A 27,002-nucleotide genomic window follows, 5' to 3' on the forward strand; every position below is an offset into this window, starting at 1 on the left:
TTGTATTTTCTTGAAAATAAAAATAGTAAAACAAATAAGTCCAACAATAAATTATTTATACTTGTGTTTTTGTTGCTCGTTTTTTCTCTTTTTTTTCTTTGCCATTATTGATATTTCGTCTTCTTATTCTTCTTATGTTTTTGTTATGGTCGTCACCAATACTACATCTTTCTCTCCCTCCTCTTCCTCCTTTTTTTTATTGGACTTTCTAGTTTCTTTTCATTCTTTGTTTTTTTCCTTCTCTTCCATCATCTTCATTGTTGTGATCATCATCGTTATAGTCATCGTTGTCGTCTTCTTATACATATCGTCGTTATCGTAAAATTTTTGACATATTGATGATGTCTGATCCAAAATTTTTGCCATGAAATTTTTTCAAGTTTCTTCTTATTTTACTCTTTTAACAAGAATAAAAAAACAAAAAAGAAGAAGAAACACATAATACTGCAAACTTACATTTATTCAACTAAAAAAAAGAAATAAGAAAAAAAAAGAAGAATAAGAAAATTGCAGTATTAAAAAAAATATTTTTGTCTATTTGTAATAAATTTTGGTGTAAAATTAAGACATTTATATGTTATTATTGAGTAATTTTAGTGTATTTATACTGATAAGTTCTGCATAATTCAAAACTCTTCCTCTTTCTCCTCCTCATATTTTGTTGCTTCTTCTTTTTCATCATCATCATCTTCCTTATTATTTATATTTTTTTGTTTTACCTTTTTAAATTTTTTGTTTTATTCTTTAAAAAAAATCAAACAAAGAAAAAACACATTTAAAAATCAAAGAAAAAAAAGAAGCATATAATACTACAAAATTACTTAAAAAATAATGAAACATATATTTATTTAACTAAAAAAAAGCAAGAATGGCGTGATTTTAATATTGGATAAACGTTGGAGGAAGAATGCGAAAAAGAAGAAATACGAGAAAAAATGATGTAATTTTACACACGTTATGTAAGTGAATTTTGTTAGTAAAGTTAATTTATTTAAATTTTTTTATATAAAAAAAGCTTGTAGTGAATAATTATTTAGAAAGATATAAAGTCATTTTATCCGTTTGCTTGTTCTATTTTTTCGGAGCTATAATTATGTTGGAACTTGCAAGTTACCTGCGGGCTTATTATTGGTTAAGCTGAAATATTATTTCTGGTCTTTTTCAAAATTATTATCATCTAATTTAATTATAATATTATATTATGTATAGCATTTTGCTTGCAGTAGGCTGAAACCAAGTTGTATGTATCCAACCAATAAATGTAACAAATTAAGAGTTTGGATAATAATATATTAGCTCGTTATTATAGCACTCTTGTTATAGCCATTTTACGCAAACTAATTACAGCAATAAAATAATCTACCATAATCTCCAAATATTACGGCGGATTTATAAAACGGCAACATTATTAATGCCATTTAATTTATTTTTTTTGTAGTATCTTTACTAATGTAAAAAGTTTTAGCTAAATAAAATTATAATGTTTTAAGTAGGGATGTATTGGTTAAGTTTAGTTTGATTTTAAATAAAAAACCAATTGAATCGATCTATTCAGTTTTTATGAATATTAATTAATTGGTTTGTTATTTGTACAGTAATTGAACCAAATCGAACTGAATCAAAAACTGTTTGATTCGGTCAGTTTTTTTGGTTTTTAAATCATAACTGATAGAAAATTAATTTTAGTAAAATCATGTTCAAAACAATCAATAAACTGAAATAACATTATATTACATTTAAATTCAATACAATTTTAACTCATTCCAACAAGTAAATATAAAACAAACATATTTGTTAAGTCTAAAATTTTTATGTTAATGTATTACTAAATTACTTTTTCGGTTTAGTTCGATTTTTGTCGAACCAAAAATTGAACCGAACCGATCGGTTTAATTCGAAAAAAATAAAAAAACCAATTTTTCAGTTTTTTATTTGATTATTATAAATTTTAGTTTGATTTTACGATAAATTTCGGTTTAATTCGATAACTTATGCCCCTAGTTTCAAGTTATAATGTATTTTTCGTTGCTTATAAAGCTTCCAACATTTCTCTGTTGAGTAATTCTAAAGCCGTAATTCTAATAATAATAGATGCCAGAAATGTTTAAGAAAACATGCATGTATATTAATAATTTAATATTTTGTAAAAGAATGGAATAGGTAAAAGCAAAAATTAAAAAAGAAAGGTGAGATGGAAATATACTAATAGAGTTATTAAAATATAAAAAAAAAAGTAGAGCAAGTATTAAATAGAACGTGACGAAAGAGAAAGAAGAAATTCTCTAACCGAAAAATGGCCACAAAAAATTAGATATTTTATTTGCACCGAAATAATTAATTTGGAAGTTTTGAGGAATTAAAGAGTTATAGAGAGAGAAAGAGACATTTAGCATTTTAAACTTTTTATTTTTTTATTATTAAAACTAGTAATTAATTTTGAAAAATATTTATAAGAACTCTAAAAATACTACTAACTAGAAAACCCTAAATAATAATAATTAACAATGGTTAAAAATGTTTTAGTGAATAACTTTTTATTTTGAAAATGTTTTTTCGTGTATATATATAAATATATATATCTTATTTTTAAGACTTAAATTTAAAATTTTAATTAAAATATAACATAATTATTATTTGAAAAATAATATTACCACTCTTATTTTTTATAATATCACTTCACATGTGATTTTTTTTACACTGTATATTTGTATGAATTTATAAAAAAAGTAAAATGCAATAGCAATATTCATGAATTCTCTTATTATTTTAACAAATTTACTTATATTAAAATTTACAATATTTCATAAATTAAAAAGTAAATTAGTACTTAAATTTTAAAAAAACCAAGCTAAGGTGCCCCACATGAAGAAAAAGACAGTCTCCACACTGATGTTGTCTTCACAAAGGAAAAATTTGATCTAACGGCTCACTGATTAGTATAGATTAATACAATGTTAGAGAGGATTCTAATTAGTCATTAATTCAACTTTGGAAGAAAAAAGAAAAAAGCATCCACATGCACCCACATGTGGACCTGTGGTGCACATTAGTCAAGTGTAGTATCCTCCAAAGAAGAAAAAATCCCCACTAAAAATTAAAATCTATAACAATTAATGTTGGTTGCATTTAATTGTTGACTTCAACCGTTGACTTGGTACCATGGTAGAATCATACATGCATATGTACTCAATTAAATGTTGGGAGAACATGTAATGTTCATACATTGATGAAAATAAAAAAGTTTTGCTAATTATTGTGTATTTTATTTTTTTTAATCCAAAGTTTCAAATTTACAAAAAATTGAAAATTAAAACTTTAATACGCTAAACATAATCAGTAATATTAAAAAAACAAAAAAAATTAAAACCTTATTTTATTTAATATTTATTAATTATTGATAAATAAAAAAATAAGATAAATTCAATTAATTTTGGTTAATTATTGTTTATTATAAAATATTTTGAAATAAATAATACTACTAAAAATTTAAAATATATATATATATAATTATTTTCATTCGGAATTAATGTGTCTTGGATAATTGTTAATAAAAAATAAATTTAATCTTAATACACTAATTGTGTAAAGCATTTTATACCATCGTGTAATTATATTTATTCTTTTGAATTATTATTTATGTGATCAATATAAAAAATAGTTATTTTTATTGATGTGATATTACGTAATTAGATGTATATATAAAACTATTTTACATTAAAAGTATATCAAAATTAAATTTATAAAAAAATATAGTAGCAATGAATATATGACCTTTATATGTACATGGTGATTTAATTTGTAAATTGTATAAAGAAGGAAAATTCATATACCAAGCATTTAGGCATTGGTAACAGCTCATGCACCACTGAAAGTGGATATTAAAAAGTGAGTATGACTATTATAATGTGTGCGTTGGATTGATAAGTTTAAATTGTGACAGGTGGGGTTTTATGGCTAGGGTTGCCCTATTAATCAAACCATCAAATACCATGCTAGGGGACCCAAAAACAATGATAGTGTTAACATTTTTATCACTTGGTTAGAGTTAGATACCTCAAAGGGTAACAACCAAGCATGTGATGAGTTATTATTAGTTTCTAGTCGCTTGAATTCTAAAAATGTTTTACGTTACGATTAAATTAGTAGGATTTTTAAAATAATATGTTATTAGTTAAGTTAAAAGTTTTTGCTAAAAGAATGTACAATACATAGTTAAATATATGGTTAAGTATAATTTTAGTCTCTAACGTAGGGGTTAAAAATTAATTTTGTCTCTAATTTTTTTTCCCAACAAAATGGTTCAAGAATTTCAGTTTGTTTTAAAATCGTCTCCCGGATGATTTTACTCTTGTGGTCGTTAGCTTCCGTTACGACCGTTTTAACAGATATTGATACTGTTAATTAATATAGATAATAATAAAAGCTTTAAATAATGAAAGTGAATGAATGTGAAGTGCAGGGGAGGATGAACGATGGCAGCTTCTACTGAAGGTCGACAAAAAGTAGCAGCGCTAGGGTTCAGGAGACAGCGACCATGGCTTCCCAGAGCTCAAGAGCTTCACGTTTTCGTTCAGCTGCAAAGAAGTTGCTCTGCGGCCATGGTGAGAGGCCGATTTTGCGAACTTCATCGACGAAAGATAACCGAGGACGAAGATTTTGGGGTTGCGTATACTATGAGGTAAGGTGTTCTTCCTATTTTGCCATTGTGGGTCTAAGAATTTGGGATTTGTTCATATGTCTCTGTGGCTTCTGTTAAGTTCAGAATGGCTGTGATTTCTTCAGATGGGCAGATCCGGAACCTGGAGATGTTCAGCAAGAGATTGAAATTGCAAGAAATATGAGGAAGATAATGAAATTAAAGACAATATTTAAGAGGTGGAGACGAAGTTTTGAGTTGTTGCTGCTCTATGTATTGCTGGCTGGGTGGGATTTTTGTTCTAATTACTGCAGAATCAATATAACTTAAAGCACTCGAATGGAATGCACCTAGGTTATAGATGATTTGGTAGGGAATGTTATGAGATTTTTTGTGTTGTGTGGGTAGAATTTGAGGGTATTCTGTGATGTTACAGTGGTTTAGGTGTGTAGCATGTTTGAAGCTGTTTGAATTAATAAATGAAAATGCTGTTTAATGTTGCCCAATTATATGGTCCTGCTCCAATTCATCACTGTCAACTACATTGTCATCATCCAAATCACTTGACACAACCTTTTTGTCCTTCTCCGCATTAGAATCCTTTGGCACAACATTATCTTCACCGAATCCACTTTCATAGTCGTAGACCTCCTCACTATCAGTGAAGTGGATGTCTTCGACGCTATTTTTCTCTTCATTAAATGGCAAGTATGTTAGGTCATTACTGTCTTCGCCACTAGTATCATGGTCACTATTCCCCTCCTGTCCCTCTTGGCCTAATTCCATTCCACCGTCCTTATTCTAGCATTCGGCTTCAGCCACAACCCTAACTCCATCAGTCTTTTGTACGTTCCCTTCGAACACCATTAATTCCAGACCACCACCTAAAGGTTCCTCACTCTCGCTGCCTACAGTTTCTCCCCCCACGTTCAGAAAATCGACTTCCAGAAACCCCTCGGCATCCCCAACTTCATGCACCACAAACAGATCAACAAAGCCTCTCTTCCCTGCTATGATACACATTTCAATTGCCTCTATGTCACCTTTCAACAGCTTCAACTGACTCTCATAAGCATCCGCAGTTGGGTCTTTGTACCATAACGCGGCGATGGTGGACTTCAAGTATCCAAGCTGCCTCAGCTCCTCGTATGCCTCAAACACACTCCACCGATTGCCATCAATGTCTTCCACAACTGTAAATTGACCTTTCAAGTACTGGAGCACACCGTTCTCATATCCAAATGCCCCACCATAGTTCACCCGTATGTAAAGAGCGCTATCTCCTTTCCGAACAACCCTATTAATCAACACAGGGCGTTAGTAAACCAACTAACAACAACAACTACTACAATCAGTACAAACCCTAGCTTTCCGCACACTTTCGCACGATTCACATTAAACCTTACACCCGTTACGTCCATCAACAAAGGAGAAATTGTATTCAAAAAATGCTTACCTCGCTAAGGGCTTTCTGTAGAAATGAAGCTAAGTCAATAATGTAGAAAATTTTTCAACAACATCGCTCGTGCTACGAATGCCGGACAGTTGTCGTAGGAAGGCCTTCGAAGAGTTTCACACAAACATTTCAAGTTTCACTGTACAATCCTTTTCTCAGACAATACCTTGTTTGGAAAAAGCAAAATGATTTCGTGGGGAAGAATAGCAATCAACAGAGGCATTTTGGTCTTAAAAAATTATTTTTGGGCGCAAAAAACGATTTTAAAACAAATTGAAATTTTTGGGACTATTTTGTTGTAAAAAAATATTAAGAATGAAATTAATTTTTGACTCCTACGTTAGAGACCAAAATCATATTTAACCCTTAAATATATTATATGACTTTTTATGCTAAAAATTCATATGAATTAAATAATTTCATTAATTATTTTTTTAGTTGTTTACGAAAATTTTCAATTTAACAATATCTGAATTCTATTTAAAAATAATTTATAAGTGATTAATAAATTATTATATGTATAAAATAAAATTTAAATTCTTAATATTTATTTAAACGGACAAATAAATTAATTACTCGATCCATTGATTATCAATTGCTTTCTTTGTTTAGGTAAAGTTATGATGAATATCTTCCAATAAACTTAATTACTTGCACTCTTATCTTGAAATACATAGGAATATCCCATTTTCCCCATTCTGATTGATCCTATCCTCTATTGCTTATTAACAAAGAGATAGAGTTTTAAAAGGGGTAACATATATCTTGTAATAAGTAACTTTTGGCAATGATTATTATCAGCTTCAATTTTAATTTTACTTCATTGCTTTAAGGCGTAATAAACCTACCATGTTCGTTCCATGACAGCTTCATTCTTTTTTATATATATTACTCTACAACGTAACAACAAGGTAGATATTTTTATAAAATTTTGTGTATTTTATATCCTTCCACAACCAAATAAGATGATTTATCCACTGTCTTTATATTTTCGTTTTTTTAAAAATCCAAACCAAAATGTAATGTAATTAAACTAAGTTTGTTTATTAGAGTGTTCTTACGTTGATAAAAAAATAATTTCTTATTTGTTTTAATGAAAAAAAGGATATTTTTTATTTTTTTTAACATATTTGATAAAATTTTAATATTTTTAATAGTAAAAATAAAAATACTAAAAAAATAAAAAAGATCTATTTTTAAAAAAATTACAATTTACATTTTCTAAAAAAAGTTTTCTTAAAAAATATATTTTCACATAACAAATAAATAAAATATATTTTTATATTATTATACTCAAATATAATTAATAAATAAAAAAATATTTTTACATAAAATATCCAAATATAAAATTATTTTTATTTTATTATAAAATTTAAAAAAATAACTAAAAAAATATTTTTTAAAACATTCACCCAAATAAGTTCTAAATATTCCTCATCATAATGATATATTAATATTATTCTTTTGATTAAATAACGATAATAATGTAGTAATATGTATAATAGCTCATTAAATCACCATCGTAACAAAAAAAAAAAAAAGAGGTATGCATATTAATTTTTGACTAATTTGTATTATTTTGTATTGTTTTAATTAATTGTACGATGATTTATTGAATCTTAATGTTCAAGAAAAATAGGTCTATTACCATGGACAATCTTTCAGATTTCACTGGTATCACTATATATAGAGGATACGCATATTACAAAGGCACATGGCATTGATTTTCTAATTACTTACAAGGTAAGTATATGATGGAGTTGAATAGTCAATGTGACAATGTTAAATTAGGTTAGCTCATCAAATAGAAAAGAACCTTCAATTAAGGTTCATTACATTATTATAATTTGATTTCTCATTGTAAATTAAATTAAATCTTCCTTCTTATACAATGTTACAAACCAACTAATAAAATGGATTTGTATCGTCTAAAGTTTGAATTTTACTTTAGAGAATAAAGTGTGATCTTCTATCCTTAAATAGTTTTTCTTTCATATTTATTTTTTATCCTACCTACAAAATCAATAATAAAAAATCACACTTTACTCTCTAAAATAAAATTCAAACTTTAGAATCAAAATCCTAATAAAATAAACATAATAATCACATTACATCATCCCATTCATCCATTCTATTTAATTTAACTTATCACACAACATGTTTTTCATAAATTTTTAATCATAATTATACTACGTATACATAAAAGATTAATCGCTAATAATTAGTCATTGTGTATAAAATACATATTTATTATCTTATAAAAAAATTATTATACCATTATAAATAAATTTTGGTTTTTTTTACTATACTTTGGATTATTTTATTATAATTTGATTATTTTGATAATTAATTATTTAATTAAAAATTATATCAATCAATAATATAAATATATAAATATATACTGACTAATTTAATAACTGAATTTTAATATGTACATAAATTTATATTTTTAAAATGAATCAATTAAATTAGTTATTCTCTCTTAATGAGGGTATGTATAAACAAGTACGAAATTTTATTAGTCAACATGGTGGTTATATATATGGACCTTAAATAATGTAGTTTGTTATAATTACTCGTTCGCTTAAACAAGTGTCGGGAGTTCGAATCTTGTCTTGTGCATGCAGTAACTCATTGGTCAGTGTCAGACCTTTAAATGGAGTTCAGATCTGCGACGGATTAGTCTTTAATTTGTCGAGTTGGAAGAAATTATTTGGATAAATAAATAAAAAAATCAGTAATGTTAGAAAGAAGAAAAAAATAAAAATTTACTTTATATAATATTTATTATTAACTAAGACAAATTTTAATTATTTTAGCTGTTTATGTTTTGTTTTTCGAACATTATGACATAAGTTAATCAATCCCCTTCAACGTAAAAACACAGCTACTCATTTAATGGAATGGATATAGTTTGATATATTCTGTTGACAATAAAGGATTATACAGTTCGTTGGAGTGGATAAACCAAAATTTAAAAGTTGATATGTCTCTTTTAACTCTTCTCACGGAAAAGCAAAATAATTCTTCAAATAAAGTTGAAAATAAGAAGAAAATAAAAAATTCCTAAAAATGGAAAAAACAAAACAAGTGGAAAACAACCTCGTAATTACGGCGTCGGTACATGGCACCCTCCTCAAAATAATAAAACCAAATAATTACGCCTTATAAAATTAAACAATTATTACTAATAATCTTACACTTATAAACTTTATCATTAAGTATATGTCAATTTAGTAATTAGAGACATATAACAATGGTCTTAAATAGAGACTTTAGAATTGGTTCTATTACATATTGTTTAGATTAAGGGAGTATAAAAAAAAAGAAATGTGAATTTTTTGTCATTTGAATAAGAAAGAAAAATAGGATAGAAGAAAAAAATAGTGTGAGATTTATCAATTTTTTTTTTAAATGAGATGAAAATAAAAGAAAAATATGTAAACAAAGATAAAATTACTAATTCATCTTTTGATTAATAAAAAAAATAAAAAATCTAAAGATATTATTATATATATATTATACAACATATATATTTATACTTAAATATATAATATTTTTATTATTAAATAATTTAATATATTTTCCTAAACTACTTGTGATTATATCTAAATTACTATTTGGTATAAAACATAGGAAGACATAATAGTCAACATGTCTACATTGGATTCAACGAACTCAACCTTAACCAAACCCACGAGTGGGGTTAGCTTCCCAATGCAACACTTTCGAGTTTAGATTTTAGTATTTTACATACATACATGCATACATACATACATACATACATACGCACACAACACGGTTTCACACTATTCACGAAATTCACATAAACCATTCATCGAACACTTTCAACGCATAACACAAACACCACCCATCTCTCTCTCTCTCTCTCTGTTCTTATTATATTAACTCTGCATATTCATATTCTCTTCCATTTCCAACTCCCAACCAAACTACACTAACACACGCACAAAAAGATCAACACTTTCTTCCTTCTCTTCTCTCTCTGCATTTTCAATAACCTTATTTCTCTTTCCTCTTTCTAGCAGCAACAGATGGTGGTGAAGATGATGAAGTGGAGGCCATGGCCTCCACTTGTTTCTCGCAAGTATGAGGTTAAACTCTTCGTACGGACTCTCAACGGCTGCGATCTCCTACGCGAAGCTTCACAGAAGGGGTCATCAACGCCGCTTTCACTCGAAGTTAGGTGGAAGGGTCCAAAACTGAAACTTGGCTCGCTACGCCGCAGCTCCGTCGCCAGAAACTTCACTAGGGAGGTGGAGTTGGCGGCTCTGGAGGAGGGAGATGAGGTTAACGGAAAAAACGACGTCGTTTCGTGGGAGGAAGAGTTTCAGAGCGTGTGTACCCTCTCTGCTTACAAGGACAATGTGTTTCATCCCTGGGAGATCGGGTTCACTCTCTTCAATGTAACTTTCTGGCTCACATAAATTCAGAATTTTGTTTCTCTTCTTGTGGGGTCTCTGGATTTTGTGTGAAGATTTTATTTTTGGATTTGTAATATGTCAAAACTGGAGGCGAAAAAAATGAGGTTTTTCAATTTGGGGGTTTTCGTAAGATGTTTTAGAAGTTGGTCAAAATTCAAAGTATTTTCATTCACCTTTTTCCAATTTCTTATTAAAAAACCGATTTTTACCTGGTCTATGGCAGAACTTTTGGATTCCTCTGTGATCTACAATACGCACATGGATTTGCAACAATTAAAATGGATAATTTTGGTTTTCTCTGTGTATTTTTTCTCTCTCCCTAGAATCTAGTGTGTTTTGTACCAAATTTTGGGATGTTTCCTCCCCCATTTTGTTAATCCAAGGGTGGGGTTATTGGCTATTGGGATTTTTTTTCTTTTATTTCTTTGGTTCTGTTAGTTTGAGTGAGAAGGATATGTTCTATTGTTGTTCCTGTGAATAGAATTTGAAGTGGTTCTCTGCTGCAGGGGTTGAATCAAAGGTCAAAGGGAAAGGTTCCGGTGGTTGGAACAGCATCCTTGAATCTAGCTGAATTTGCATCTGCAGTTGATCAAAAGGATTTTGATTTGAACATTCCACTCATACTTTCTGGTGGTTCTGTTGAGCCTTCTCTTTCACTCAGTGTATGTTAAGTTTATGCTAAATTTTTGAGTCACTTTTTTGCCCCTTCTTTTTATGTTACATGACATGTACTATTTTTTACCATGTTTGGATATATGCTGGTTCATTCAACTCACTGTGATTGGTGATATTTAATTCTACACAACATTGACACTTTTTGATTGTTATGTACTTGTCATAACAGCTCTTGATCCTATGCAGATATCGATTAGCTTAGTGGAGCTAAGAGCTGCTCAAGAAAGCTCGGAGCTGGTTCCCAAATCGGTTGTGCCAGTCGCCTCAACCCCACCTCAGTCTGAGGAAACAACCTTGGCTGAAAAAGATGAGCTTTCCACTATCAAAGCTGGTCTTAGGAAAGTGAAGATTTTGACTGAGTTTGTGTCAGTCAGGAAAGCGAAGAAATCATGCCACGAGGAAGAGGGGAGTGAAGGCAATTTCTCTTCTCGGAGCGAGGACGGTGAGTACAATTACCCACTTGACTCTGATTCCCTTGATGATTTTGAGGAAGGAGAATCGGATGAGGTAAAGGAGGCTTCAAGGAAATCATTCAGTTATGGAAAGCTAGCTCATGCGAACGCTGGGGGATCGTTCTATTCTAGCATGAAGATAAATGCCAATCATGAAGATTGGATATACTACAGCAATCACAAATCTGATGCTGGGGGTTCACAGATAGAGGATTCATCTGTGTCAGCCACCTCGGAGCCTTACTTATCACAAAGTTCAAGGCGCAGCATACTGCCTTGGAGGAAGAGGAAGCTGAGTTTCAGGTCTCCTAAATCTAAGGGAGAACCATTGTTAAAGAAGGCCTATGGGGAAGAAGGTGGTGATGACATTGATTTCGATCGCCGGCAGCTTAGCTCTGATGAATCCCTTTCACCTGGGGTATGTATTTTGTTCTTTTTTCTTGCTTTCATGAAAACTTGATTCTAAGGTCTTTTGATTGGTGCCTAGTTATTAGTGATTTCATATTTGTGGTAAACGATATATTTAGTATTGATTCTGTATTGTAGTCGCGGAAGACTGAGGATGATTCATGCGCAAATCGATCATCAGTGTCCGAATTCGGTGATGACAACTTTGCTGTAGGGAGTTGGGAGCAGAAGGAAGTAATGAGCCGCGATGGTCATATGAAGCTTCAAACACAGGTCTTCTTTGCTTCTATTGATCAACGCAGCGAACGTGCAGCAGGTGAGAGTGCGTGTACGGCTCTTGTTGCTGTCATTGCCGATTGGTTCCAAAGCAATCGTGATCTCATGCCCATAAAGTCCCAGTTTGATAGCTTAATTCGAGAAGGCTCATTAGAATGGAGGAATTTGTGTGAAAACCAGACATATAGAGAACGATTTCCCGACAAGCATTTCGATCTTGAAACAGTCATTCAAGCCAAAATACGTTCCCTGTCTGTGGTTCCTGAGAAGTCCTTTATCGGTTTTTTCCATCCAGAGGGAATGGAAGAGGGGAGATTCGACTTTCTTCATGGTGCCATGTCTTTTGATAACATTTGGGATGAGATCAGTCACACAGCACAGGTGTGCGCGAACAATGGTGAACCGCAACTTTACATTATTAGTTGGAATGACCATTTTTTCATCCTCAAAGTCGAATCCGATGCATACTACATCATTGACACATTGGGAGAGCGGCTTTATGAAGGATGCAATCAGGCATATATCTTGAAATTCGACAGCAACACAACAATATACAAGGTGCAAGATGATGTGCAGTCCTCAGATGAAAAAACATCCTCTGACCTTCAAACTGTAGCTGAAGTATTAGACAACAATGACAAGCAGATCCAGCAAATCAATGGTAAAGAGGTTGATCCTGCAGCGGATACGGAAGAACAATTGAAGTCTGAGCCTGAAGAAGAGGCTGTTTGCCGAGGGAAAGAAGCCTGCAAAGAGTACATCAAAAGCTTCTTGGCAGCCATTCCTATTAGAGAGTTGCAAGCAGATGTCAAGAAAGGTTTAATCTCATCAACCCCACTTCACCATAGACTCCAAATTGAGTTTCACTACACTCAATTGTTGCAGTCTTGTGATGTTGTACCAGTGGTTGGTTCAGTGGCTGAACCATCATCCATGACCATGATGAATGTGCCAGAAACTCTTGCCCTTGCAGTAACTGAGATTCCAGTATAATCCTATTGTAAATTGTATCAAGTGAGGTTATTACTCTAATTAGTCTTAACTACTTAAAAGGGGTGTTTTTAACTTTTTATGATCTAAGATTAACAAGAAAAAAAAAAGGCTCATTGAATGAGTTCTGTAATGTGGCAGTTGCCTTGTTTTTGGACTAATCCTTTTTAGGGAAAAGGGTATCTTGTAAATGTATCTGTAATTTTCCCTTCCTTTTTTTCAAGTGAGCTCAAACTTTTGGCATCTAATTAACTTGTAGTTGGCAAAATACTACTCTTGTGAATTTGGCTTTTATTGCATTTGTATTTTATAGTTCCCTACACGATTTGTCTGTCTCCAACTGTGACTCCAATTTCACCTTTCCAAATATCTATTCTTTGGTTGTTCCCTGACAGAAATGGTTATGGTCTATTGGTTATGCTATGATCCTTGGATTTTACACATTAGAACATTAGTTTAGCTTCAAATTTGGTTATATCAATTTACATGCAACTCTTTCTCATGATTAAAAATAGGTTTTGATGTTTAATCACAAAAAAGTTTGGTTGTAACTACTAGAAGAGTTTGTTTTTTATTGTATTAGTAGTTTAAAAATATATTGACAATTTGCAGAACAAGTCAAATTATGTTCAGAAAGGTATTAGTCTCTCTCTTTCTTTTGGTAATAGAAGGGTGAAAAATAAAAGAATTATGTATGAATTTCTTTTATAATTAATTTCAATAGAAGTGGTTGCAAAATTGAAGTATTTTAGGGGGATAAAAAGATAATTGACTAACAAATTATGTTTCTATGGATGCCAAAAAATAAAATTAAAGTCTCACTAATTTTACATTAAAATATTGGATTGACAATTTAGTATTTAGCCATGAAAAGCATTTCAATGAAATGATTGATAACAAGAAAAATAAACATAGAACAAAATTCAAAACACTACTACATGAACATTTGTGAACACACGTGTTGACAAGACAGGATTTAGGGTTTTAGACAGGGTGTGACCATGATTGTTAGAACTTAGAAAGACACCAACAATGAAGTTTTCTGACAAAAAAAAAAAAAAAACAATGAATTTGAACAGAGTGTAGCTGTATATGTGTGTGGCCAGGTACACTGACACCCCATAACAGCCAATGTATAATGTGTCTAGGCCTTGAGATTTTGTGATAACTACACTGTTCACACTTTCTCTCATTGGCTACCACCATGTGGCAAGTGCTAATAAACTTAATCTAATGATTATAAATTAATTAACCACATGGTAGGTTGATCTATGTATGTATGCATGACATGCTAAACTCAATTTGATGCATCTAACATCTTAGATATTACCTTGTGTGATTTGTGCTAGTTCTAGTACCATATAATATTTTTTTTCTTTCTCTTTTGGTATTATAATAATAATATATTATGATTTAACCCTTCAAATGCATATGATGGTGTGTTTGATGTCCAGGCTGGCCCTTGTAGTGTTGTCTTTTTTATAATATTTATTTATTATTATTATTCTCTAATGTGATGCTGGTTTCTGAATAAGTAGGTTTGGAGAGAAGAACTTTTAATTTATATTTTAAAAGTCAGTCTACACATTCAGGAGGAATGTATGTATAGAAGTGAGAATTTTAGTTATATATTTTGTTTTTGGGCATATGACAAATTTGATTAATGATTACTAATAAGAGTTTAATTTTAATGCACTTAATTTTGATGCACTTATAATGTAAAATATTTTATATAGTTGTGCAATTATAATCGTTATCTTGAATGACTATTCACGCGATTAATATTGCTAATGTGGTATTATGTGATTTGATGTACGTGTAAAACAGTTTTACAATGACAATGCATTTAAATTAAATTCTTATAAGGAATAAAAAACTTTTCATAAAAAATATTTTTCTTTTCTATTCAATAATGAGATACCTAATAAACTTCATATTGTGCTTATTAATATTTGGATAATGTCAGGGATCGGCCTTTTTAGTAAAAGAAAAATGGAAAATCGGCTAATGATGATTCAAATGCAAAGTAAAAATAAAGAAAAATTTGTTGATGATGTAACATTTCTCTTAATATTTAATAGAAGACGAGAGAGAATAATTTTATAAAACATCAATAACATGATGATAAAAAATCTATGAACTCAAAAATTATCCAGATCCTTTACTATTAGTTTGCTCTTAGTGGCTTAAAAGATGTGAATATGAATACTTGTTATTCCTCTAAAGTATATTTAAACAGAAATATCAGTAATGTTAGGAGAAAAAAAAAAGTCAAAATTTATTTTATTTAACGTTCATTAATTATTGTAATAATTAATAAATATTAAATAAGATAAATTTTAACGACTAATATATTTTAGTTACTAAATATTTTCACAGAAATATTAACCTTATCTACTATTAAACATGTTCATCTTTACTAATGAAGCCTATCTAGCAATTATTTTAATGGAAAAAAAACCACCGATTCACATTATAGATTTTCTTTTACAGCTGTAATTCAAGTGAAAAACAGTAAAATGTTTTTCCCTTAGGGGTTAAATTTAATTTCCTTGTCCATTATTTTAACTCAGATGAAAAGATAAACCATGTGGATTTGTTTTGTATGTGTCAATTATCATTTGTCTGCATTATGCAATAATTAACCACTAATTAAATCAGGGTATGTATTATAAAAATATGCCACTCATTTTGTTTGCATTAGTTTCATATGTCTGATATCCTTTTTGCATCAGAACTTGTTATCAAAATTATTTGGCTAATATTTCCACTTTCTAATCATATCATTAGGTGTTTATCACATTGTTATGATTATTAGTAGGTTCTGAAATCCTCTAAGATTAAGCAATATTACATAAGAGATTTTTTAAGGTGATGAGATATGAATGAAGATAGATGCAAATTCAACAAAAAATTAAATTTCAAACTTGGAAGGAGAAAGGTGGAAATGCTTTCCTATACTTTTCCTTAATTAAACTTGTGTTTTCTATTCATGTTCAAGATTATTGTTTATCATCTCAACCAACCAGCACTTTAAAAAACAGAACAAAAGCTATATTCTGAAAATGGAAACTCAAATGTAAATTAAAGACTATATTTCTTTAAAAAGTCCCCACCATTATTTTTATATATATGATGATGACCTTTACTTATGCAAATCAATACATATATTTTTCCAAAATTTTATTTTTTAAATTCTAAATAAACAAAGGCAAGTAGTGCATGCTGCAGCAATCAGAAGATATAGCTAATTATGGCCACAGAATAATTTCTCTTTGCTTCTGTTTTGATCATCCTTACCCTTTACTCCTTTAGATGACCACATTTTGTGCTTTCACTTTTCAGGCTCCATCTAACTCCCTTTTTTTCTTTTTGATGTGTACAATAGGACAGCAATAATAATAGCTACACAAATTTCTGTTTCAAAATCCATAGATTCTTTTCCTATATTTACAATTTATTTTTCCATTGAAACATTTAGCACAAATTTCCATTTAATATCAATATCCAGAAACTAATCATAACTAACTAACTTGTTTATTATTAGATTCTGAGCACTAGCATGCATCTTCTTGTAGTTCTTACATCTATAGGACTATTATATCAGATGATAAATTAGGTTACATTTGAACCAAGACAGAAGAAAAATAAACATGTTCCACAAAGAAGAGGGATCGTAGAAACTTAGTATTAGAAACAAAAAAAGACAGCTCAATGCATGAGACATTTGCCTTGTAGTTGCACTAAAGCTTACTACCAGAAACATGCGATATATCGACTTATTTTATGTTTATAAATCTGTCGATAACTTGCGTGATTCTGGTAGTTACTTATCATTTATAATTGTAATTTGCTCTTGTTTGTTTGGATCAAATTTCTAGCAGCAAATTGGGCATTTGACAAGTCCATTCTCATTGCATTCAGCACATCTACTGAACAATTCACCATTGTTATTGTCCCCATTATTCTTGGTGAAGACCTTGCAACTTCCATTACAATTAGAGCAAATAGCAAACCTCATGCATGCACATCCATTGCAATGGCCTTCACCAAACTCAATTGGTGTTCCTTCTAGAAGCTTCCCAAGCCAACCATTCTCATGCAACCCTATAACTTCATCAACTCCTCCTATGTACCTACCCTTAATGAAAAGCTTAGGAGGTAATACTTTTCCACCCAAGATCTTACATAGTTCTTCTCTATATTCAAGGTGTAGGGATACATCCCTTTCATGGTAGATTACCCTAAAGCTTCTCAACAAGAATTTGATTGTGTTGCAATCTTGAAATGTTTTCCTTATACCTCTCAAGCTTGTTGTGTAGAGAATCACTTCTTGGCTTCTTCCATTTGGTGGATTCATCTCTTCAAAATCTGTTAGAGATGGATATTCTTTGTTGCATGCAACTTTTTGCACTCTTTCAAACCCTTTATTCTTTATGTTGGTTGTGACATCCTCCATTTGTTGTTGCGCCTCAAAATGCTGATCATTCTCATCCCCATTACTGAGATATTGATCATCATAGAGTGGTGGTGGTGGAGTTGAACATTTCTTGATGAAGAATTCATCATCTGAGTGGTGGTTGAGCTGAAGAACTAATAGACTTTCTTTCAAGTTGTTTATGCTTGGAATGGTTTTAAGTTCTTTATGAAGCACTCTTTTCATTGTTGAGTAACTTGTGATATTTTTCTACCTACTTATGGATTGATGAATAAAAGAGAAGAAATGAATGAATAGAGGACAACAAGGTTTGATTAGGATTTAGGAGAGTTTCTCTTTTCTAAGTTTTACAAGCCTATAAAGTGGAAAATGAAAGCTAAGGTGTGATATGTTGGGGATGCTTTATTACTAATCTATTTTTCTTATACTAAGCGGACACATATTTATCAACTATTAAATGAAGTATGAAATTCATATAAAATATGTTATATAATATTAAATTTAATTTTGATGTATTGACAGTATAAAATAGTTTTACGCATGTATCTAATTATTGAATGTCATATCAGCAAAAATAACTACAGTTCACATTAACTGCGTGAATGGTCATCTAAAAGAATAGATGTAATTACACGATTATGTAAAACGTATTACACTATCAGGTATCAGCGCATTAAAATTGAACTCATTTAACTGTAAATAAATATATACCAACACAATGAGATGAACTAACAAAAAAGAATACACAAAGTATTTCTTTAGCAAGATTTGAATGACTACTCCATGTTTTGGGGGATAGGGTTAAGTCCCCACACTCATTATCTGTTTTGGAGTGCACTGACTCATTACCTACCATACAGTGCCTCAATCATGGTATGACTATGAACAATGATGGATATTTATCAGCTACAAGACAATGTAGTGGGCTAAAATTTACATCATTTACTTAGTTGATGTGGAAGTATACCTAATTGCCAGCCTTAATCTCAATTATAACCATATGGTTCACTTGGTTTGGTACCTACATTACTTTTTAGGGGGGGCCCTTGACCTAAATATTACCTAGTGAAACCAAGTTGTCCTCATATATTTACATTGAACTCACTCATCACAATCCTTGTACATGATATTTGTCCCCCCCCTTTTTCTTGGTCCCCTATGGATACCAAACTTAATTTAATGATGAAAAGTAAAAATTTAAATATAAAAGTGAAAATCACACTAAATTTAATGATGATAGAGTACTGTAAACAAAAATGCAAAATTGAGTGTTTACAAATATTTTTGATAATGTTTTGATTTGCAACAAATGAGAAGAGAATACTCATAAACATGCTTATCAAGAGTAGAATTAAATCAAATAACTAATCATGTAGCTTAGAATGCATCATTTACAATATTTTTTTCACATACATTCAAGTCAAGTTTCCAATTTTGAAGTGATTGAAATGTTGGTACCAATCACCCTGATGTAATATACTTTCTAGTGGTTTGTTTTCAACTTATGATAGAATAAATTGTAAAGTATTATTTTGGTTCCAATGTTTGGACTAAATCTTAATTTGATCTCTAACGTTTCAGTCGTCCTATTTCAATTCTAAAAAGTTATAAACATCTTATGTTAATTCCAGAAAGTTCTAAACGAGTTTAATATTGTCCCACCGTTAAATTCAATATGAACACATAACATATTGAAACGTTAATAACGTTTGATTTTAGTACGTAAGTAAAATCGACCCTCCAACGGTCACTAATGTAAAAGCTATTTGGAGTTTATTTACAAGAAAGAGATTTAGAAAAAGTATTATAAAAAAGTTTTGGTTATATTTTTCTAACATACAAAAGAAAATATGAGTTACCAATAACGTTTACATCACTCACTTTGTTAACTATTTGTGTTAAATTTTAACAATAGGACAACGTTGAAGGCATTTGAAACTTTTTGAGATAGAAATAGAACGTTTAAGATGTTAGAGACTAAATTAGAATTTGTCTAAAATGTTGGAGACCAAAATAATACTTTATCCTAAAATAAATTTCAAACTTATCCACATTTTCAAGGTTATTCAGAATTTCCCACTTACATTTAACTTTCCAACCTTTGACTGAAAACTCATTCTCTCCATTTCATCCCCTACATGAGTGATCTTTTTCGCTAGAAACACACCAAACAATCAATCCCAAGCACAATCATATGCACTCACCATGCACATAAAGTTGCCGGACTCAAAAAGATTGTTGCATGCAAAGCATCAAAGGAAAAGCACTAAATATTGCATCCTATATCATATCTTAATTCTAGAAAGCACATCTTTTGTCTGCCAAGAAAATTATACCCCTAAAATAATTGCCACTTTCCTACGGATTTATACTACTACTCCATCCATTTTCTTTTATTTGTTGCTGTCACTGTGTTAGTACAAGTTATAAACTATATCTAGACATATTAATCTTGGAATGTACTAAAATATAACAATGATAGTAACCGATAAAAGAGAATGGATGGAGTATAAATTAACTTTAATAATCATACCAAACTACAGGGCCAAGTAGAGTAAATGTATTGTGCAAGTGCTAGCTTCTATAGCACATACAAAAAAAAAAGGATGAAATGAATGAAGAAGGCACAAGTTGTTAAACTAAATGCAGGCGAAAGAAAGGGATATACAGTTATACACCATTAAACTACCTTATGATCTTCAAATCATAGGCAGAATAGATATATAGATCTCTTAGCTTGGTCAGAATATACAAAAAGATGAGGGGAAAATAGCGTGATTCGAATCGCATATCTTAGGATATTAATAACAGGTCTCAACCTGTACAAGGCATACTTCATGATTGTTAATCCACATTCTACTCATGATGGATTGTAATACAAGAAGCTAACTACTAAGAGGGTATTTTAGAGTTTGTACAAGTAATGCATTTGGATCTAAGCATCAGATTTGACAACCGATGCTTCAGTCCAATTAGCTATCGGCGATAGAGGAAGAGGAAGAGGAACCAACCCCAATATCAAAACCAAACGTTATACAGCTCAGCTCATGTTTTCCTCCATCATAAATCCTCATCTTCAGAGTGTATGAACCCTGCAAAAATAGATAAAGGAAGAGATAGACTTAGTAAAACTAAAGGAGGCAGCACCATATAATTACACTATGAATTTCCATATGAAGAAGTCTACATGTCATTAACAAAATAAAATATGGTTTTCCACCCAACTTCGAATAGATGTTGAAGTTTAGAAAGTAGTTTCTATTTTCTTTTCTTGTTTTCATTTCAATGTTTTTTAATTTCAGGATTTGGTAAAGGGAAAATTTGTTTTCTATTTTGCTTTTGTTTTTATTTCCAAAGTCTTCTAACTTTAAGATTTTGTGGGGGCTAAAAAAAAGGATAAAAAATGAAAAGTATGAATGTTTTTCAATATTTTCACTCTTTTTTTCATAAAATCTAGAAACAGAAAACATGAAAGAACAAAAGCCTTCTCACAACCTCTTCAAGGAAAGAGAACAAAATATTGAACTTACAGGTGGAGTGTATCCTGGTAAAACCTGCGAATGAGCGATCACAAAATCACCAATCGAGATGGGGCAAGTCGTTTCTCCACAAAGGTCATGAGTCTCACTATGTATGTGCCATCCAAAATATGAGACATCAATGATTATTTTCCCTCCAGATAACTCTTGACCTGAGTCATGAAATGCTTGAATTTGAGAAAACCAAGCTAGCTAATTGTTTTCGATCATCAAACCCACATTTATCCCTACCTAGAATGTGATCACTATACTACACTACCATTCAGATTTCCAAATGATACTATTTACCATTCTCAGACTAAGCATACGAATTACGAAAATAACTCAAAAACACCAAATTGAACTTGGTGTTTGGTGCACCAAGATGATCCAATGGTGTAGGTAAACAATAGAATTATATAAGTTATCCATGCTAAGTTATGTGAAGATCAATATCATTGGATTATCTTAGTTCATCTCACAGCATCACAGCATTGTTCAAAATCATGAATAAATTATAATCAACAAATTTCTAATTACCCTAATCGTAGAGAAACACCAAATTAAAGAGCACCTGTAGTAGCAGCAATGCTGAATGTAGCAGGTTGGCCTCTAGTAACTGGATTAGGGATTATTTCAACTCCTTTGACCTCAACATCATAGTCAGCTTTCTTATCTGTCAAAACACATAGATAAATATTAAATAATATAATGGTCAATAACAAGAATATACAACAAAACATTTCGCATCTTAGAAAACTTAAACAACAAACAAGCTAATCTACATTATGATTATTTTAACATTAAATTGCTAATTCCACTTAGCATAGCTGATTATTCAAGCAACTTGAACTCAATTCAAATTCAACTCTAATTGTACATTCAAAAAAATGCTCTTCAACGGTCACCTTTGAGATTAAATATATTTTTTTCCTTTTTTTTTTTTTGCCTGATTGATTAGAACCGAAGCCACAGAACAGATAAGATAAGCACATATATAATTTATAATATAATATCCAGGTATGATGATCGATGGAACCTAATAATGAATGAATGAATAATAATAGTGAAACACTGCTGGAGGGTCATAAATGCTATTTTTCTAGCTGTGTAATAATAATGATAATAATTTCTATGCACATAAGTCAATTGTTTAATCAACAGAAGCTACAATTTTTTAGGCAAAGTTCAAATTTTGATAGTTGCCCATAAAATATTCAGGCAAGTAGATAACACAAAAACGTTAAAAACGAGAGCTTGATGAGATCAAAGCAGAAAGTAACCGAAAAATTAAAAGAGGGTTTAAGGAGAGAAACCGCACTGCAATATTGAACGTCGGTGGCGGTGGCGAATGCGCAGAGAAGAAACAGCGTTGAAGAGAAAAATATGAACTTTAAGAACATTTGGGTCTCCATTGAATTAAAGGTTGTTGCTTTGAAATGAAGAATGAAGAAGAAGAAGAAGATTGGAGAATGATCGTAACAGTGTGTGTTTTATTTCATTGACAAGCTGGGTTTGCTTATTCTAGTTAACCTCTTAAAGGAATCTCTTTTTTTCTTTATTTAAACTTTCAAAAAGATAGATATATTTAAAAATAAATTATATTATTATTCAAGGCTTTTTTGGATTTTTTTTCAGTTTTAGGGAAAAAATGTCTTTTTATAGATGTCTATTATGAATTTTTAAAAAATTTCCATTAAGGTTTATAATGTTTTTTAATATCTTATGATTTTTTAAAATCTATTTTCTCATTAATTTTAAAATAATTTAATTAATAAATAAAAATAAAAAGAATAAAGCATTAATATTGCATAATAAATTATATTATTTATATTTTATTAATAAATAAACTTATAAGTATAGTTTACATTAAAAAAACCAATTAAAATTAATAAAATATCCAATTAGGAATCATAATTTTAAATTAAAATATTAATGAAATTTATGTATTTTACATTTCTCTAATGTATTTTGAGTTTTAATTCAATCATACATTTTTTTATAAAATTTATTCTCAGAACTATCCTTCTTCATTTTCTTATTTTTTATACATATATGGTCATTTTCATTTTACTTATCAACTATCTTTTTTCACTTTCCTCATCTTTTATACATACAAAATTATTTTCATTTAATTTCTCAACTATCCTTTTTCATCTTTTTATTTTATTTCATTTTATTATTTTTGTTTAATTTTTGCTAAACTAAATACACACTTATTACGAAACCTTGCTTTGTATAAAAAAATCACATGAGAAGACAATTTAGCAGCTTAATCTCTGATTGGCTTATTCAAGGAGGTGATATCCTCTTTGTTCTTTTTTTGGATAGAAATTCAGGTACAGTCAGTGAAGTTAATAACTAAAAGTTGTTAAATAAAAATTTAGTCAAATCATTCAAATCATTTAACGACTGAAATTGATAATTTCAAGTCAAATTGACTGCATTTTCACCTCCTTTTTGTGCATGACGGTAAGTAAGGTAAAACCACGAGTACATGGAGTTATTGCATATATACTCAATGATTATGATCTGAAGAGTGGTGATTTTGACTTTGATAATGACCAGAAAAATGATGTGATGAGTATCAATGATGATGATGAGATAAGTTCTTATTCCAAGACTGGTGAAAGTGATGAGTATGACACATAAATTGCTACTGCCTATATCAATTTATGCTTTGTTCTATTATTTTTTTCAGAAATTACGGCTGCATATAGCGATTTCTGCTTTAGCCTCTCTTCATATAAACTGCGATTAGTAATAACGATTTATATTGATTTTGAATCCACTGCTATCAATAACAATTTATATAAATACAAAAAAACTACAATTACGTGTTCATTTTAAAAATAAGTTACAATCTAATAATTTTAGATTCTAATAATTATTTTATTTAAATAACTTGCCCTAAAATTTAACTTATCCCTAAATCTAAATAATACTTTAGTAGCATTGAATGTAACATGATAACAGTTAAACGTGGCTTTTCTGGATTCACATCACATTATGATAAAAGTTCTAATATTTTGCTAAGAAAGGAAAGTGTATTTTAGAAAGAACTTAATGAAGATGTTCAAAAATACAAAAGAGTTGCACATTTATTTCATTATATTTGTAAGATTTTTAAGATGGAGATTAGGGTAAAACATTTTTGTTAATTATATGATAAAGGATAATGCATAATTGAATTATCTTTACTTGTTTAATTTGTTTTCCTTCAATAATCAACTTCATCCATTTTTTTTTTTGGCTTTATAAATTTATTACTAGTCATTGTTAATTTGTTACTTATTTAGAATTCTAATAATCAACAAGCCTGAACTTTTATTTTCTTTTTCTTAACGGCAGCATGCATTGACCTATAAATCTTATCCTTGTAGCTTGTAAAGATAAAATCTGGCATGCTCTACTTATATTCTTTGAGTACACACGATTGTGTCACTTTCTTTTGGCTAATATAATAATGCATAATTTCCAGCTAATTTATTATAATAATTAATTAATGTGGCTACATGATGAATTTCTTATGTATGCTTGTAGAGTGCTCAAATTTGTGAGAATATATTAGCATTTTTCTAGCTTTATGTGCAAACATGATTACATGTCTTACATTTAACATAGACATCATTTTCTTACTTGTTTGTGGGAAAAGGTGCATTTGCCTTTATTTTGTACCATTTAGTGTTTGCCTTAACAACAAAGGCATCCTTAGATGTACTACCTATTTTTGTGGTGCACATGTTACAACATATGTAGAGCATATATAATGTGCACATTTTAAGATAAAATGGATAACAAAACGATTTTTTTTTTCACGGTATCCCTCAACTCAACAGGTTAAGAATTAATCTGTTGCAAATTTGAGTTCATGCATAAGACATGATTTGAATCTCCGACACTTGTTTAAACGGACGAGTGACCTGATCACTCGATCAACCCAAGTTGGTTGATAACAAAACAAATTTACTAGATAGACAATGATTTTTGTGAACAATAAGAACAATAGACTGTAAAATTGGCACAATAAAGTAAAAATACACTACACTTTTAAATTATTTACCTAAATCTTAATATTAGAATAACTATCCGCATACCTAATAAATTGAACATCCAATATATTCATTGTTCACATTATTTAGTATTTTCATTGTTTACTTGTACTTTTCCATAACAAAATAGTTAAACAGTTTTATATGTTTTCAATTTTGCAACTCATTAAAAAATAAATTTAATTTTGATGCACGATGAATGTAAAATAATTTTATACGTGCATTCAATTACGTAATGTCATATTAGTAAAAATCACTATTGTTTACACTAATTACGTAAATGGTCATTCTTGCATGATTATATAAAACACTTTACACGGTCAGTATATCAAAATTAAACTCTAAAAAAAATTTACTAAGGTGTCTTTTAATTATTGATTGAAAATAAATTCTTATCAACATCTAAATACAATGAAAAAGGGATATTCGATTAAAATATTATCTAAGGTATATATTTATTTACTTTTATATATTGATGATTCTTTTAAAAAAAATGATAAGACGTGTCTAAATTTATCCACAACCCTAATTATAATAGCACATAATAACATCATTTGATTTATATATTTGATTTCGTCTAAAATTAACATGCATAATATTTAGATTTATTCTCTGCCGGCACATCCAATCTTTGAAAAGTTATTAGTTTTAAATTGCAAGAGGAAAATGAAGCACTCTTTTATGCATTTGGAGGTTTCTTTCTTGACATTCTATGTGGGTTGTCTTAATGTGTTGTTTGTGGTCATGAAAGGTATCATAAATGTTGCTCATTATTGTTCAAAACTTTCATTTTCTATATTGCTGTCTTGTCTGGACTTGTTCCATTTTCCTTATTAATTAATATCCATATGATTTGGGAAAATGCGTGTCCCATGCACAAACCTCCCATCATCCTTTATCATATGAATATTTTTCTAAACTTTCATTTACTATTAGATTGATTTTGATTTTGTTTTGAGAACCATTTTTCAGTTTTCTTCGATATATTGTAATTAAAAAATATTATTTGTATATTAAAATCAGCAACTAAACACTAATATATTTGTGATATAAATATTTGTGTTGTTTAATTCATTTCAATATATATTTATATTTAATATTTATTAGTATTTTATATATATTAATGACTAATTTTAGTGATTGATTTTGATATATATTTAACATGATTAATTGTAAAAATATTATAATAAATTACATTAATCTTTTATGTTAAGACAATATTACAATATTATATAGACATTTTTATAAATTTAAATTTGATACATTAACAGTATAAAAGAATTTTATATAATTATTTAATCAAATATATGTGGTTAAATGACTTTTAAGATAATAAATTTATAAATTAATTATTTTACTTTTATGACAATACACAATTAGTTGTATGTATAACATTCTTTCAAATTTAATTTTTATTTATTAATATATATATTCATCTTCTCTTTTTAAATTTAGATTTTTTTTGTGCTTTCTATAGTATCCTCTAACTCGACAGGACAATGATTAATCCGCCGTGATACTTGAAATTTAGCAAAACCAAATCTATTAGAATTCAAGTCACTAAAAAAATCTATTTGAATTGTATGGCTGCTGAAATGAAGAGTAGGCTGCTGAAAATAAATATAAACTACTAACAAACTTTTAATGATGTTAATT

At 29.6% G+C, this 27,002-nt stretch overlaps 3 protein-coding genes across 3 annotated transcripts; 1 reads left to right on the forward strand and 2 right to left on the reverse strand.

Annotated features, from left to right (window-relative positions):
• The first annotated feature begins 9,748 nt into the window (after nucleotides 1-9,748).
• Nucleotides 9,749-13,606, forward strand: LOC112757445 (uncharacterized). The gene is made up of 4 exons (XM_025806031.3): nucleotides 9,749-10,519; nucleotides 11,044-11,199; nucleotides 11,399-12,082; nucleotides 12,211-13,606. The coding sequence occupies exons 1-4, from the start codon at nucleotides 10,148-10,150 to the stop codon at nucleotides 13,339-13,341; spliced, it is 2,343 nt and encodes a 780-aa protein (XP_025661816.1). The 5' UTR covers nucleotides 9,749-10,147; the 3' UTR covers nucleotides 13,342-13,606.
• Nucleotides 13,607-16,860: 3,254 nt separating this feature from the next.
• Nucleotides 16,861-18,167, reverse strand: LOC112757460 (uncharacterized protein At5g39865). Its single transcript, XM_025806043.3, has one exon. The coding sequence runs from the start codon at nucleotides 17,999-18,001 to the stop codon at nucleotides 17,216-17,218; it is 786 nt and encodes a 261-aa protein (XP_025661828.1). The 5' UTR covers nucleotides 18,002-18,167; the 3' UTR covers nucleotides 16,861-17,215.
• Nucleotides 18,168-20,446: 2,279 nt separating this feature from the next.
• LOC112757469 (uncharacterized) lies at nucleotides 20,447-22,833 on the reverse strand. Its single transcript, XM_025806052.3, has 4 exons — nucleotides 22,616-22,833; nucleotides 21,869-21,970; nucleotides 21,307-21,467; nucleotides 20,447-20,868 (listed from the first exon to the last, which is right to left on the reverse strand). Exons 1-4 carry the CDS (start codon nucleotides 22,707-22,709, stop codon nucleotides 20,749-20,751), a joined length of 477 nt encoding a protein of 158 aa, XP_025661837.1. The 5' UTR covers nucleotides 22,710-22,833; the 3' UTR covers nucleotides 20,447-20,748.
• Nucleotides 22,834-27,002: the final 4,169 nt, after the last annotated feature.

This window comes from Arachis hypogaea, chromosome 2 (assembly GCF_003086295.3).
Source record: "Arachis hypogaea cultivar Tifrunner chromosome 2, arahy.Tifrunner.gnm2.J5K5, whole genome shotgun sequence".
NCBI classification, from domain to species: Eukaryota; Viridiplantae; Streptophyta; class Magnoliopsida; order Fabales; family Fabaceae; genus Arachis; species Arachis hypogaea.

Bases quoted from the DNA above. Each gene is read 5' to 3' on its own strand.
- LOC112757445 (XM_025806031.3), top strand. From the start codon at position 10,148: ATGGTGGTGAAGATGATGAAGTGGAGGCCATGGCCTCCACTTGTTTCT. The intron at 11,200-11,398 runs GTATGTTAAGTT...GATCCTATGCAG, and splicing joins AGCCTTCTCTTTCACTCAGT to ATATCGATTAGCTTAGTGGA. The intron at 12,083-12,210 runs GTATGTATTTTG...TCTGTATTGTAG, and splicing joins ATGAATCCCTTTCACCTGGG to TCGCGGAAGACTGAGGATGA.
- LOC112757460 (XM_025806043.3), bottom strand. From the start codon at position 18,001: ATGAAAAGAGTGCTTCATAAAGAACTTAAAACCATTCCAAGCATAAAC.
- LOC112757469 (XM_025806052.3), bottom strand. From the start codon at position 22,709: ATGGAGACCCAAATGTTCTTAAAGTTCATATTTTTCTCTTCAACGCTG. The intron at 21,468-21,868 runs GTGCTCTTTAAT...TTCATGACTCAG, and splicing joins CAGCATTGCTGCTACTACAG to GTCAAGAGTTATCTGGAGGG. The intron at 20,869-21,306 runs GTAAGTTCAATA...CTATTTTTGCAG, and splicing joins TACCAGGATACACTCCACCT to GGTTCATACACTCTGAAGAT.